The sequence below is a fragment of the Podarcis melisellensis genome (genome assembly GCF_964234715.1).
Source record: "Podarcis melisellensis genome assembly, chromosome: 17".
NCBI lineage: Eukaryota > Metazoa > Chordata > Lepidosauria > Squamata > Lacertidae > Podarcis > Podarcis melisellensis.
The window spans coordinates 7,683,878-7,696,201 of NC_138534.1; the positions used below are offsets into that span (position 1 = coordinate 7,683,878).

General features: G+C 48.6%; 1 protein-coding gene across 3 annotated transcripts in view; it reads left to right on the forward strand.

The window, feature by feature from the left end:
- IL27RA (interleukin 27 receptor subunit alpha) overlaps window positions 1-8,593 on the forward strand; it is a 28,998-nt gene extending 20,405 nt beyond the window's left edge. For 2 of the 3 annotated variants that reach the window (XM_081894184.1, XM_081894182.1), the window contains 6 exons: window positions 2,642-2,845; window positions 3,542-3,643; window positions 5,227-5,391; window positions 6,395-6,529; window positions 7,013-7,103; window positions 8,129-8,593. In XM_081894184.1, the coding sequence (XP_081750310.1) occupies window positions 2,642-2,845; window positions 3,542-3,643; window positions 5,227-5,391; window positions 6,395-6,529; window positions 7,013-7,103; window positions 8,129-8,411 (980 nt within the window). In that variant the 3' untranslated portion in view covers window positions 8,412-8,593. The remainder of the gene's footprint in view (window positions 1-2,641; window positions 2,846-3,541; window positions 3,644-5,226; window positions 5,392-6,394; window positions 6,530-7,012; window positions 7,104-8,128) is intronic. The other variant, XM_081894183.1, reaches the window with a different exon arrangement.
- The last annotated feature ends 3,731 nt before the right edge of the window (window positions 8,594-12,324 follow it).

Genomic DNA, 12,324 nt, shown 5'->3' on the forward strand with positions numbered 1-12,324 from the left:
ATTTTTCATCCTATAGGGTGCACCGGCCCATAGGACGCACCTCGGTTTTTTTGCCCGTGCTTTGGGCTGCAGGCTGCTGCCCGCAAGCCTTGTGAGCCTGCGGGAACTCCCGCCGGGCGCGCAAGGCTTGTGGATAGCTTCCTGAAGCCTGGACAGCGAGAGGGGTCGGGGCGCACCGATGCCTCTCGCTCTCCAGGCTTCAGCGAAAGCCTGCATTCGCCCCATAGGATGCACACACATTTCCCCTTCATTTTTGGAGGGGGAAAAGTGCATCCTATGGGGCGAAAAATACGGTACTTAATTCGTTTCCGAGTTCCGTACTTAACCTGAAACTGTTCTTAACCTGAAGCACCACTTTAGCTAATGGGGCCTCCTGCTGCTGCCGCGCCGCCGGAGCACAATTTCTGTTCTCATCCTGAAGCAAAGTTCTTCACCTGAAGCACTATTTCTGGGTTAGCGGAGTCTGTAACCTGAAGTGTATGTAACCTGAGGTACCACTGTACCAGAATACTCTGGAATTTCCTTGATGACTTTCAGGAATTTATCTCCATGTTCCTGATAAACAGAGGTTTATGAGACTGCAAGCAGGCCAGGCACTCATTTTGCACAGGAATTTGTAACCTTTTGAACTTTGCCACCTTCCCACACCCTTCTTCTATTTCCCTGTACATACCTCTGTGGCTGGAATGTTAGAAAAGATAGGTTTCAGCCCATTCAGGCAGTTTTGCATATCACCATGCCTCACTATCATTCTTAGTAGTATCATTACCAGCAGTGCCCGCAAGACTAAGATGCTGTCAGATAAGGAATTCCTTTGCTGATTTCCCCCTCTGGCTGCCATTCTAAGACTCGGAGTAACTGCATTTCGGCAGAGAGTATTATTATGCGTTTTAAGAGGAAACGTGGAAATTCCTTTTTACTCATCTCTCTTTCCCTTCCTCTCCTAAACATGGCTTTGGACTCGAACAAAGCCCCACCCCACATGTCCCTGGCCCTTTTGGGTTGCTGTTGGGTTGAGAATGAGATCATTGTTATCAAACGAAACAAATTGGAGGATGTGCAAGCTTACAGAGTTTAGCTAACATGCTGCCCACCCACCTCTCTGACACACCCCCCTCCAAATCTAGACCAATAAAAGTGCAAAAATAGCACAGATCTCTTCAGCATGGTCCTTCTGTGCCAGAATGGAGAGACAGCAGCAACCACAAGCTCCCCTTCAGCCCAGGCTTCCCCTTTCCACACAGGCTTGTTTGTTCTCCCCCATCTCTCCACATTTCTCCTCTGTGTCTGAGCGCCTTCTCTGCAGATTGACCCTAGGAGCCAATTCTCGGCAGCCGATTCTCTTCTTTCCGCTCTGTTTGGCTCCCATCAGCACAAAGGGTGAGAAGACATCTTCTCAGTGGCTAAGGAGCTCCACTTCCATGCTGATCCTGGATGTGGGGACCAGGATGGAAACTGGCTGCTTTCTTCTGTGCCACAGATTCCTCCCACTTCCCTTCACTGGGTTGCCAATGGTCTGTTGGCATGCTGAAGAGCATGTCAGTAGCTGCAATGCATGGATCCTTTGTTGTCTCAAGAGGTGCATCTTAAATGTTGAAGAGTTACAGGGTTAATATTATATGAATGCACTTTGTATATGCACCCAGCAATAGAGTGGGGGGGGGGAGAGCTCTTTGTTGTAGGGGCACTTGTTCCCCTGGCACTACCCATGCAGAGAGGTCTCTTGCCGGGCGAATGTCACAAGCAGGGATGCTGTCACAGGAGTCTTCTTGGACCATATTATTATTATTATTATTATTATTATTATTATTATTATTATTATTACTATTATTATTATTATTATTTATACCCTGCCCATCTGGCTGAGTTTCCCCAGCCACTCTGGGCAGCTCCCAATCGAGTGTTAAAAACAATACATCATTAAATATTAAAAACTTCCCTAAACAGGGCTGCCTTCAGATGTCTTTTAAAAATAAGTTAGCTGCTTATTTCCTTGACATCTGATGGGAGGGCATTCCACAGGACGGGTGCCACTACCAAGAAGGCCCTCTGTCTGGTTCCCTGTAACCTCACTTCTCGCAGCGAGGGAACAGCTAGAAGGCCCTCGGAGCTGGACCTCAGTGTCCGGGCTGAACAATGGGGCTGGAGATGCTCCTTCAGGTATACTGGGCTGAGGCCGTTCAGGGCTTTAAAGGTCAGCACCAACACTTTGAATTGTGCTCGGAAACGTACTGGGAGCCAATGTATGATCTCGGCGGCCACTCCCAATCACCAGTCTAGCTGCTGCATTCTGGATTAATTGCAGTTTCTGGGTCACCTTCAAAGGTAGCCCCATGTAGAGCGCATTGCAGTAGTCCAAGCAGGAGATAACTAGAGCATACACCATGCCTGAACCTCAAGGGTTCTTTTTCCTGATTTGTTCTTGGGTGTCTCTTATCAGAAGCTTTTTTTTAATCCCGCAAAAATCCCAAGTAGGGTTACAGATGTGTCAAACCAGTGACGGCAGCACTGGGAAAGAATGTGTTTCCACTTTCTGTGCATACTGGAAAGGCATCCCCAAGAACCCATGGCATTGTGCTGGGGAAGGTAGCCAGCACCTCCAGGGATGCTCTTAATGACAAACGACTTGGCCTTTCTCCAGATCTTCCTGGCCCTGAGGAAGTCCAGGTGATGGTTGTACCAGGCCTGGGTCTCAGGGTGATGTGGAAGCCCAGTGCAAGCGCTCGGTGGCTCCAGCCTGAGGAGTATGTGGTGGAATGGAGAGAAGAGATCTCCAGCAACTCTGCTGGACAGTTGCTGAACTGGACACGGAGCCCCAGGGGCAGCAGCAGCGCCCTGTTGAGAGGTGAGGAGTGTGGGAGAGCTCTAAGGGGGGGGAGAGAAACTCCCAAGCCAAAGTAAATGTGTTGTTAGTGGTGTGAAATGCAGTTAGCAGACTTTTTGTGATATAGATAGCAGTGTTGAGGGAAGCAGGCTTCCGGTTCCGGTCTGCCTTAATGGATGCAGCTCCTACGACAGCGAGAGATTGTTGGCAAAGGAAAAACAAGGATATAGATAGCGGGTTGGGGAAAACCCATCAGTTTTGGCACTGTGGGGGGGGGGGGAGAGGCAGATTGGTCCTCTCTTCCCCCTGCCACAGTCCCAACAGAAATCCTTTCCTCAGAGGATGCTCTTTGGTCTTCACACATGGACCCTCGCGGAGACTTCCCTTAAATTGCAAATAGCATCTTTTGGAGGTACTTTTTTTTGTCACAACCATGGCTGGGAGATAGTTACTCTTCCACGTACTCCCACCCAGCCCCACAAGGTCTCTCAGGGCTTTCCCACAATGGGTGTTCACCTAACCAAAAACATGCAAGTCCTCTTTGGGTGTGGAGACAACTAGCGGCCCTCCTCTGGATAATCACGTGGGATGCGTGGAGTGAAAAGAGACAGGCAGCAAACCCCAGATAATGTCTGGTCTCTGTGCTTGCAGAAAGAGGTTTGCCCAGCTTGTACCTCCTCAGGTGGCCTGACGTTGCTTTTGCTCCCCACTTCTCAGGTAACTTCAGAGCAAAGGTGCCATACCTTGTCTGCGTCTATGCTGTGTATGCTCATGGGAGCAGCGCTTCGGTCCCTGTGCGAGCCTACTTCAAGGAAGGAGGTAATCTTGATGGGCAAAGGGAATGTGGAGGTTGGCAGTGGGATGAGGAACAAGGTAGAAACTATCCCACCTGGTGTATTGGTTTTCTTTTGGCAATGAAGAGGAGTGGCTTTTAGCTTTCTGGTGTGAGATCCTCTGCCTGTAGTCTTGAAACAGTGCAGTCATCTTGTTTCTGCTCACTCTTCATGTGTGGACCTTGCTGTTGTTCCAGCTTGCAGAAAGGGGAGCTTGCTATTGACTTGGGTCTCCCTTAGCCATGATCCCAGCTGTTGTAAGAAGATTCCCTTCGAAAGTGTATGGAGCTGCTTATTAATGTAACAACAACAACAATATTATTTATACCCTGCCTATCTGGCTGGGTTTCCCCAGCCACTCTGGGCGGCTCCCAACAGAATATTGAAAACACAATAAAATATCAGACAGGGATGCCTTCAGTTATCTTCTAAAAGTCAGGTAGTTGTTTTTCTCTTTGACATCTAATGGGAGGGCGTTCCACAGAGCGGGCACCACCACCGAGAAGGCCCTCTGCCTGGTTCCCTGTAACCTCACTTCTCACAGTGAGGGAACTGCCAGAAGGCCCTTGGAGCTGGACCTCAGTGTCCAGGGTGAACCATGGTGGTGGAGATGCTCCTTCAGGTATACTCAAAATATAATTCTCAAAAGCACATCTGTTTGCAAAGGAAGCTTTGTCTCCAGCTATATATTCTTTGCCACGTAAAGCTGAATTTTAACAGGACCACCAGATATGTTTAAAAAACAGAGTAGTCCGGCATTATTTTTCATTTTACCTCCAACACCAATTAGAGAAAGGATAAAGCTGACTTAATCAGGATGGCATGTAAAATAATTAATGCGAGATTTTAATTCTCCCCCCCCCCCTCCTTTAAAGCAACGTTGGCCAAAAAATGAAAGCCTTTCTTCAACAGATAAAACCAAACTTTTCTCTTTACTGGTTTTACCCTGTTATATACTGATTTATTTTATTAATCATTGTTAAGATTTGTAGGGAAGTGGACATTTCCCAGATTTCCTGTGCATTGTGCAGAGGTTCACCCATAATAAAGCACTTTCACTGAGGATCATTGCCGAATGGAGTGTCTTCCATTTGCCTTCCTTACATCACCTGAAAATGAAACCGCCCTTTGCACCACGGTCTCCTGCCATTCTCTTTAACTGACAGGCCATCCTCCTTCCTTCTCCTATAATAATAATTATTATTATTACTATTATTTTTTATTTTTTTATTATCATCCAATACATATTACATGTTAATTAACATAAGGTTTCAACATTATACATAACATATAGTGTATTTACCGTCATTACAAATTCCCCACACCTAACCCTCTACCCAAATACCCAAGTCACTTCCTTCACCCATGTGCGTGATATCACACTCATTTCTCGAAATTCTAATATTGCGTTCATTTTTATTCATCCCAATAATCATCCACCTATGAGAAGTATCAGTTCTTAACTTAATGGGTTCAGTCAATACTTATCCAGAGATTTCTATTACGATGGTTTTGTACAATATATTTTTCAACACATTCCCATTCTTTCTCCTTCCTTCCCCTTTCTAGCACCAACAGCTGCTCCCCAGGCACTGCAGGACAGAAGCATTTCATCTACAGCCTCTCTCATCTCCTGGGGGGAAATCCCGCTGGAAGATCGCAATGGGCACATCACCCACTACACGCTTTACCTGGGACATCCCACTTTACGGAACGCCAAGGCAAACAGGACCAGTGAGTGACACCCAAGACCAAGAGGCAATTCTCAAGTTTGCGGGGAGGGAGGGGCTGGACCCAAGACCCTCTGAGTTGCCGACATGGAGGTCTTCCTTGCAGCTGCCTACATGGTTTTCATCTGGAATCTGCAACCCCTGGGTTGAAAGATGCATTGAGTGGACCAAGGAAACCAAACCAGATTCCACTACTGTGCGGCATGCAGGTTGCACCAGTCTCAGACTGCTGTGCCAATGTGACATCTGGTGCACATGGATTGGGACTGGGCATGATTGACCTTGTGTGTAGCCATAGGGCTTTTACCATAGAAATACAAGGATGGAGTTACAGATGGGTTGAGTATAAATAATAAAATCATTATTAACTCAGTGGAGCATAAGGGTCATTATCTGCTTTCAGTTTCAGTTCAGTGAGGCGCTGTGATCTAAACCACTGAGCCTCTTGGGCATGCCGATTGGAAGGTCGGTGGTTCTAATCCCCGAAATGGGTTGAGCTCCTGTTGCCCTGTCCCAGCTCATGCCAACCTAGCAGTTCAAAAGCATGCCAGTGCAAGTAGATAAATAGGTACTGCTGTGGTGGGAAGGTAAATGGTGTTTCCGTGCGCTCTGGCTTCCGTCACAGTGTCCCATTGCATCAGAAGCTGTTTAGTCCATCTGGCCACATGACCCGGAAAGCTGTCTGTGGACAAAGGCCGGCTCCCTTGGCCTGAAGCAAGATGAGCACTGCTCCTCATAGTCGCCTTTGACTGGACTTAATCGTCCAGGGGTCCTTTACCTTTACCTTTTAACTTCAGTTCAGTAACAGTTCCGTACCAGAATTTCATGTCATGTTGGACTTCAGTTTCTTCCTAGCAGTCTGATGTCAATGTGCTCTCATTATGGTCCCCATCTCTTCTCCCACCCATGCCAGCCAACATATTGAGATACTGGTGCAGTAAACTCTTGGATGGTGGGTACAAACTGCCCCCCCCCGCCTGTGCTCAGATTATCCACCCCTTTCCTAGTTGTAGTTGGTGCTGCAGAGAGGAGCTACATTCTCTCAGACCTGGCGCCTGGGACTTCCTACCAGCTCTGCATAACGGGATCTACCTCAGCCGGGGAAGGTGTGCCTAGTCATCTGCATCGCTTCCACACTCCAGGTAGGAGAGGCTTCTAGGATATCTGTTGCTTGGACCAAGCGAAACCTGTTTGGCATGTGCAAAGGCTATGCAATATCTCAGTAACACAGCAGCCAGAGCCATCTTGAAATGCCTTGATAGGGAAATATCAAACTTTGGGACAAGATCAGGCCTTGTCAGCAGAGGTCTTAGGGAAGCCCTGATTTTTGCCAAAGATCTTTCAGGTGTCTGCAAAGATGCACATGCACAGCCACAGCCATGGGAGATTCTTCTGGTGGAGTCAGGGGCCAGCTAATGCCATGGACCTGGGGCAGGTTTCCCCCATGGCTCAGCGCTCTCTCCAAGGGAAGCTTTCTTTCTACTTTGTTCCATTGGACTGAATGGCAGCCGTCTAGTCAACATGCAAAAAAAGTAAAGCAGTTCACACAGTACGTTCTGGTTTGACTCTGAACAGTCTGTGCCCAGTGAGGGTCATCTGAGTTTTATCCCCGTGATTTCCTCCAGATTCCCATTGGCAGACCCTCCTGGCAGTCCTCCTGGTTGTGGGATTCCTGCTTTTCGTGGCCTTCCTTGTGGTGCTGGTTAATTACAGAAGGTGAGTAATAAAAGGCAGAGGTGTGGTGGAGAGGCAGGCTGGCCCGTGCAACATCGTGCCCAGCATCTGTGGCTACTTACCTCCCCTCCCCATCTCCCCCCATTCATTGTATTTATACAATTGTGTATCATCTGACCCGTCTACTGCAATTATTAAGTTTGCTGATGACACCACCATAATGGGTTTAATAACAGGTGGAGACGAATCAGCGTATAGAGGGGAGGTCCAAAAAATATCTACATGGTGCCTAGGGAACAACTTGCACCTTAATATCAGCAAGACAAAGGAGATGGTGTTGGACTTTCAGAGGAAGAGAGGAGAACTAGCCCCGCTGTACATCGGGGAGGGCTGTGTGGAGAGAGTCTCTTCCTTTAAATTCCTAGGAGTTTATCTCAGTGAAGACCTTACTTGGAATATAAATACAACCCAGGTGGTTCAGAAAGCCCAACAGAGACTCCATCTCCTCAGAGTATTGCAGAAGAACAATGTCAATCAACATTTGATGATCTCCTTTTACCGGTCCACAATAGAAAGTGTTCTTTCATACTGTATCATGGTGTGGTACGCTGGTTTGACATCAACTGATAGGAAGTGCCTACAGAGGGTGGTGAATACAGCACAAGATATTATGGGCTGTTCCGTGAATCCGCCGGATGAAATAGCAGAAGAACGTTGCCTCAAGAGAGTGAGGAAAATTCTCAGGGATGATTCACACCCTGGCCGGCACTTTCTTGATCTCCTGCCCTCAGGCAGAAGATATAGAAGCATGATTAGTCGCACCAACAGGGTAAAGAACAGCTTCTATCCGTGGGCTGCTGAATGAAAAGATAACAACAGGGCAACTGACTTTTGGGTTTGGTGGGTGTGCGTCAGTAAACGAGGGGAATTAATTTTGACTAAGAGAGCTGAGTGGAGGGTGCTCATGTATATCTCACTGTATGCAAATTGTACAAGTGACAATGAAGTATTTCAATTTCAATTTGCAGCCCATGTGAAAACTCTTGTCCGCTGTCTCTCCTCCACAGGGTCCTTGACTTCTGCCATAAGATCCTGCCTCCATGGTGCTGGGAGAAGATTCCAGACCCAGGGCACAGTGATGTTACCTGCAGGATTGATGAACATGCCCCTGACATGGTAGGAAGTCATTGGTTTAAAAAAATAACAACCCAGATATGTACTGTCTCTGTTTGTGGTGGGAGCAGATGGGAAGGATCTGGTTTCTGGAGAAAACTAGACATCCCAGTTGCCTCTTTGTCTTCACTTGCTGAGCAGACCCAAAAAGAACTTGTGCCAGATTTTAAGGACTGATCAACCCATCTTCTAACAGACAGTAACTGATGATATATTTGAATAAATGTGCTTATCTGGAATGCTCTCCCTGAGGAAGTTCACCTGGCACCATTATGTATATTTTATGCACCAGGTTGAAAACTTGTTAGAAGACATCTGAAGGCTGCCCTGTATAGGGAAGTTTTGAATGTGTGACGTTTTACTGTGGTTTTATAATTTGCAGAATGGCTGGGGCAACCAAGCCAGATAGGAGGCAAATAAATTATGGTTATTTCATTTGTTTTGCAGGATGCCCTAAGCCAATGCCCAGTCAAGTTCCCAGAAGAGCTAGACATTGTTGAGATTAAGGAACCAGCCCCAGAGCAGACCACGCCCCTTGCCCCAGTGGAGTTCTCTGGCTATGAGAAGCGATTCATGCCCACTTTGGAGGAGCTGCAGAAGCTGGCTTGAGAAGAGAAGAGAGGATGCCTGTGACCTTTGGAGACCAATGGGAGAGTGGGGACCTGAAGCTTATTCCTACAGCCTCTGATCTCTGGCTGGACCAGGGTCAGCAACCTTATGTTCCCGCATTTGTTCTTCAGCCTTGGACATACTGTAGGAAAAGTGCCCTGCCAATTTCTTTGGCTATCAGAGCATCTCTTATGCCATGGATCAAAGGGCAGAACTGTCGGTTACAGCCCCAGGTGCTCTAACAGGTACTTGTGGCCTCAAAACAGCCACAGAGAGATTCCTGGGAAGGAGGAAGCACAATGAAGTTGTGGACTGAGCCTGGATCTTCCTCAAGGCTCCCTGGTGTTAAGCTGTTACTACTTGGCTCGGTCTTTCTGTCATCTCAGCTGTTTGATCTCCACCTGGATGCTGGAGCCTCTTGGTGTTTCGCAACTTTCTGACTAGTTGCAGGACCTTAGCCAGACCTAGCAGAGTAAACGTAGAGTTCACGAAAGCAATTGGCAACTGGCTGCAGACAGGATGGACGAAGCAGGAAACCAATAACTTGTAGTTATAGGTGTTTATTTATATACAGTGGACTATTTACAGGAACAGAACAGAACACGGATCTTTGACTTGATCTCTCTTACACGACTCACAACTCTCAACCTCACTCACTGACACTGAACTCGGAACTCAGAACTCGGAACTAACACATTCCAGTTAGTAGGCCATAAATCATCATTCCCGTGAGAGAGCTTGACCAATCATGGAGCTATCTCGATGCCTCTGTATCACCAGGCAGACTTACTCCTTCACATTGCCTTGGCTGTCGGCCAAACCCTAATCGACTCTGTGTGTGAAGCTGAACGTATTCAGATTCCCAACAGAGCCATAGTGTCAAGGCGGGGAGGGGGGTTGGTTCTTCCTTCCTTAAGCAGAGGCATCGTTCATCTCATTGGGGGCCAGTAGCTCAGAAGCACAAAGCAGGGGTGTAGGAAGGGGGCAGGGGGAGGCGGTCCGCCCCAGGTGTAATCCGTGAGGAGGGTGACAAGAAGGCACACTGTGGGGGGCTCGCCCCGCTTCCCCCATGCATGGTAGATGGCCCTCTCGCAACTCACCCCGCCGTCCCCGGGTGCACGGCATGACCGCCGCTCCAGGTGCCCATGCAGCTAACTGGACAAGGGTTGTGCTGGTTAGTTGAGAATCTGGTGGGTTGTTCAGGGAGAAGTCTTTGGGGCCACCACAAATCACACTTCTTGGCTGTTGGGTGACCAGATGGTCCCCAACTCCTGCCTTGGGACCGAGGAGAGGGGAGGAGTTGGCCCTCCGGAATCGTTTCTGCTCAGCCTGGCAGGGTTGAGCTCCCTATAGGGACAGAGCCATAGCAAAGAGAGACAACAGATCCCCGGGAGGGGGCAAAAAAAATCCCCCCTCGATTCCTGAACTTATTTCGCATCCAGAGGTGCACGCTCTCCAGGACGCAGTGAGTGGATCTGGGCTGGATCCGTACTTTAGGTGTGGGTGAGAAAGAAAGACGAAGTAAGAGGAGTTTGTTTTGTTTTGCCATGGGAACAGAGGGTGCCAGCATGGAGTAAGGCAGCGAGAAGGGATTTGGGTAGGTGGGCAGGGAAATGGGAGGGCGGGGGCCTAAGCCTTTGTATTCCATTGTGCCAAAGACAGGGCGCTCTTTCCAGCGCTGGGCAGGGTCTCCAAACCATGTGCAACCCAGCAAGCGGGGCGCATTTAGGGTGATGCTGCCCCTCTGCCTTGCTTTGCTGTGGACCCATTTAAAGCACACTCACCCCAAGAATCCTGAGAGGTGTCTCTCCCAAGCCTATCCCGAGCTGTCAATGTGTGTGTGGGTGGGGGGGGTTGACAAAAATATTTCTGCACCGGGTACCACCTGACCTTGCTACGCCTCTGGCTCAAAGCACACACTTTTCGTGCAGAAGGTTCCTGATTCAGTCGCCAGCATCTCCAGGCAGGACTGGGAATATCCCGGCTGAAACCCCAGAGAGGCACTGCAGATTAGACAGAGCAAGATGGGCCAGTGGTCTGATTCAGCATAAAACAGCTTCCTGTGTTGTCCTATCAGTGTATTCAGCAAACCCCACACAGCTGTAGCCCCAAGGCAGCAGAATGCCAAAGTCCCAAAGAGGAAGAAATGCTGCTTGCTATAAACATCTCACCTTTGGGTGGGGTCTGGTTCCCGTGCCCAAGTGTAACTGTTACTTTGACCTTTCGTTGGGTTTTTTCCTTTTAATGTTTTGGTGGTTGTTGTTTTTTAAGATTTGCTTTTTATATCATTGGTTTGGTTTTGTGTCTTGCAAGCTGCTTTGGAAGTTTTTCCTCTTGCAAAGCAGCATGGATGTACATTAAAAAGGTGCCTTGTGCTTAAAGCAGTGGGGTTAGGAAACGCACCTGAGAGGTTGCTCCCTGATCAATAAAGACGATTAAAAAAAAGAGAGAGAGAGAGGTGCTCCCTGGATGCATAAAGCAGAGGTGGAGATTGAGTTGGGGTGGCCTCCCTGTCCATGCAATGGACAGGCGTATTTCACCCTTGATGGAAACACAGCTAACACAACTTGCAGCCAAGATCACCTGGAAGATGTCTATGCAAGATGGTGTCGTTACCAAGAAAGGTATGGAGAAGGCGAGGCCTGCAGCTATACCCCACATAGTGCTTCTGTAAAACAGTCACATACCGGTACTTTCATGTAGTAACTTTTGGCAGATCCGGTTCAAGTTTAAAAGGTGCAACAACTCCCTTCCCCCACCAGGGGGCAGGAAAGCTCAGGGTGCTCTGCATACAAGTTACAGCTGTTTTATCAAGTTTTTTGGGGGGGGGTGGGGGTGGGATATGTTTGGTTTTGTTTTTAAAATAAAAATGTCTTCCTCTCTGCCCCCCAAGCCACTGGATTCCTGTTTCATTGCTTGTCTTGTGTATTCTGCAATGACCCCCCTTTCCAAATTTGTGTGTGATTTCTCGCAGCCTTGCATGCCTCCGATTACAAATGGCAGCAGTTTCCTTTGCCACCCATTGAAGGATTGATCAGAAGGGAATTGGCCCAGGTTCCCCAGTGCAGGGAGAGTTGGGGTGCAGCCTCTGACTCTTCTAGAGCCCACCTTTGGGCAGCTGTATGAAGTCCCCTCTTCCCTTGAGAGCAGCTCCCCTTCCCTGCCCTCCTGCAGTGGCGTAGCATGGGGGGTGCAGGGGGGCTGGCCGCACCGGGCGCAACATCTGGGGGTTAGGGGGCGCAAATCCACGGGTTAGGGGGCGCAAATTACTTGCCTTGCCCCGGGTGCTGACAACCCACGCTACGCCACTGCCCTCCTGTCTCCCTTGTAGAAAATTCTGTGGATATAAGAGGCAGCTTCTTTCTGTTCAGGAGGTGGGTCTTATCCGAGCATCCCTTAGATATGTGTGTGACAGATGCTTCTGTACACCCACTTGCTGCTCCCTGCATGGTCAAGGCAGCTTAGAGCCCAATGAGCGCAG